Genomic DNA, 3,015 nt, shown 5'->3' with positions numbered 1-3,015 from the left:
TTAAATAATAATTTATTTGGTGAAATAAGCATACTAAATCCTAATTCTACTATTATAAATAATAAATAAGAAGTGATGAGATGGTGAAGATAAATTTTGTTGAATTTTTAGCCAGCAGTATTTGTTTTTGTGATATAGTACCTGTTAATATATTGGAATAACTGGAAAGTCCAATAGCATTGATTAAAATTAAGGCGAGAAAGAGTGGGTCAAAATTCGGAGCAAGTCCCACATCAGCTCTGCACTTTCTTCCGTCGGAGAAAATCTCTGTTCTGTGAATTGCAATCGGAGAGAGCTGAGGACCCTTTTCGAGCATGGCAATGACAATACACGGTAACTGGTCTCTATTGCAACTTTCTTCTCTCTGGAATTCTCTTTATTACTCTAATTAGGTCGCAATTACTTTCGCTTCCACTACCCATTGTTGCAACAAATATTGCCACAACAAACGGATAAAACTAGACCTGTTCACAATTTGCTTAGGGTTATGAATGGTAAATTTCGATGGCAATTCGTTTATTGGGTTTTCTATGATTCTGGTGGGAATGGGGGTTAGGGCATACCAAGACAGTATCTTCACAAAGAGGAACGATGGTTAATGAAAGTTTTCAAAGAGCACAGAATTCAACATAAAATTTTAACAGTACAGGGGCCAGGCTGTAATTAAATTGGGAATTTATGCTTGGATGTTTGCTTATAAAAATCACCGATTGATAAATTTTCCTTTGCAATATTGAGTTCAATTCTAAAGAAGTAAGAATGCAAAACACAGGCTGAAGAGTAGCTTGGATGGTAAGATTAGAGGTCCAAATTAGTCACCTGCGTGTGTTTGTGTCGCCATCACCCTCAAGGGAATTGGCTTCTCCAAACTGAGGGGGGTGCTTTCTTAGAGGATATGAGAAACTATAAAAAGTTTGTTAAAATCTCATTTTTTTGGGTAACAGTTAAGTTAGAAAAGCTAAATCCTACTAACGGTATATTTATTTTCATTCCGTTTATTCTTTTGGGGATTATATACTGCTGTGGGAAGTGGCCAAATTCATGTAGCACTTTTCCAACTAAGGATTGTATTTTCTTGCCTTTTTATGTTCCTTCTTCTTTTATTTTTTTATTTCTCAATTTATATTTTAAATTATGTTACTGACTCTTTCTTGCATCTGATGCGAATAAATGGGTGTTCTGGGACTGTTATCGTCTTTTCAGTGTAAGTGTAAACTAAGCTCTCTTGATTTTGTACCATGATGATAGATTATATTGCAAACTAAGATAAATAAATTTTAAATTTATTTTTCCTACACTTGCAGCCTTGCTGGGTTGGCTTTTATGTTTTCAGCTAGCATTTTGCTTCAGATTCTGGTATGTTTTTCACAACGAGACTGATTGTGTGCTTATTCTGAAATGAATAATCTCTTCTTTTATCCTTTCACAATTATGTTTCTGCCAACTTTGGTTTGATCAATTTTGAGGTCTTTAATTTGTTTTTTGATTATTCTATGTTTGGTTTTGATTGTTACATATTGCTTTTCATGACTACATTCTGAAAAAAAGAAGATTGGTGTCCGAGTGGATGCATTGGAATGTAGGGAAATACATACTGGTGAGGTCCATAATCTATGGGCCAAATTTAGGTTAAACATGAAAAGAAAGATGATGAGTTCAAATAGATTTTTTTATGATGTGATTGATACACGATCTGATTGAAATGAGTCATCTTATCTGTTGAGAGGGAAAGTGTTAAATGTATTACCATTTACTTTCTATTTGCTGTGGCAGGCATGTGCAATATATAACAATTGGTGGCCCATGTTATCAGGTTAGTTAGAGTCTTTTAAACTGGAAATGTCTTGTATATTTGTTTAAGAAATTAATGGTGAGAACATTGCTCCTGCAGCTCTGATGTATGTGCTTGTACCTATGCCTTGCTTATTCTTTGGAGGTGGATCCACTCAATTTCTAATGAGCCGTGATGGTGGGGGGTAGGTATCTGTTGCCATTTAGAGCTCAGAAAAGCTGTCTGATTTATGTAGAAACAATTTCCATGCGATTGGCTTTTGGGTTACTGGTATTCTATTGTATAGCTGTATGCAATGCAATTGGTGCTGCTCTTCTTTATATAACCTTTATTCAACTCAATATGAATGCTTGGACAGTTATATCTACATATTATTTATTTCAACGGTAAATGTAACACCCGCCACTGTTTGCAGTTGGATAGATGCTGCAAAATTTTTGACTGGAGCATCAGCCGTTGGGAGCATAGCCATTCCTATAATCCTCAAGCATGCACATATGATTGAGACAGGCGCGATGCTCATTGAGCTTGTATCGTTCTTCATATTTATATGCACTGTTTTATGTTTCCACCAAGCCAACCTTGATGATGATTGGTAAATAGAACATTCCACAATGCTTTGACATCCTGCTAGTCATTAGGGTTTGTAACCATATAAGGGAAACCAGATAGTGAGACTTACCACAAACCTTGGAAAAGAAATGTATGTTCAAACCTCTGTAAAGCTCTGCCGCAAATTTCGTTTTTGTCACTTTGTATTCTTGATATAATAAGTTATTTGTGATAATTTTTATTCGTGGAGAACACATGACATTTGACTTTCCTGGTTTATTTATTGTTCATATAGGGTGGTGTATATCTTTCATGTAAAACAACATTCTGTTAACACTATATATATATATATATATATATATATATATATATATATGCTTTTTCTCGCCCATGCTCTTGAGACATGCAGATAAACCTATCTTTGTGGTGACATGATTCCATTTTATTGTGATTTGTTATCCTATATAGGAATGTTTCATGATTTCTGATAAATTAGGCTGAGTGAAACATTTAAATTAAACCAATCAAATATGAAGGGGAATCACGGGTACAATTGAATGGATTTGAGAGTGATGGTTCTTTTAAGGGATTCGGAGATGATTGAAAATAAATTTGAAAAAATTTAAGAGATTTAATTATGTGATAGATTTAAAAAAATGTTTTAATAAGTA

The 3,015-nt window shown here is 34.2% G+C and overlaps 1 protein-coding gene across 1 annotated transcript; it reads left to right on the top strand.

Moving 5' to 3' along the window:
* The first annotated feature begins 347 nt into the window (after window positions 1–347).
* On the top strand, window positions 348–2,598 carry LOC124833426 (Vacuolar protein sorting 55 (VPS55) family protein). The gene is made up of 5 exons (XM_088114885.1): window positions 348–1,204; window positions 1,305–1,356; window positions 1,774–1,813; window positions 1,892–1,976; window positions 2,208–2,598. The coding sequence occupies exons 1-5, from the start codon at window positions 1,086–1,088 to the stop codon at window positions 2,389–2,391; spliced, it is 480 nt and encodes a 159-aa protein (XP_087971011.1). The 5' UTR covers window positions 348–1,085; the 3' UTR covers window positions 2,392–2,598.
* The last annotated feature ends 417 nt before the right edge of the window (window positions 2,599–3,015 follow it).

This window comes from Vigna umbellata, chromosome 5 (assembly GCF_029865625.1).
Source record: "Vigna umbellata cultivar VRB3 chromosome 5, Vumbellata_1.0, whole genome shotgun sequence".
NCBI lineage: Eukaryota > Viridiplantae > Streptophyta > Magnoliopsida > Fabales > Fabaceae > Vigna > Vigna umbellata.
The sequence above is the reverse complement of the archived record's forward strand: the minus strand, read 5'-3'. Positions and strand labels throughout refer to the sequence as shown.

What these genes read in the sequence shown, in the direction of transcription:
- LOC124833426 (XM_088114885.1), top strand. Translation starts at nt 1,086, where the DNA reads ATGTTCCTTCTTCTTTTATTTTTTTATTTCTCAATTTATATTTTAAAT. An exon ending in GCATTTTGCTTCAGATTCTG is followed by an intron (nt 1,357 to 1,773) that starts GTATGTTTTTCA and finishes TTGCTGTGGCAG; the next exon opens with GCATGTGCAATATATAACAA. An exon ending in TTGGTGGCCCATGTTATCAG is followed by an intron (nt 1,814 to 1,891) that starts GTTAGTTAGAGT and finishes TTGCTCCTGCAG; the next exon opens with CTCTGATGTATGTGCTTGTA.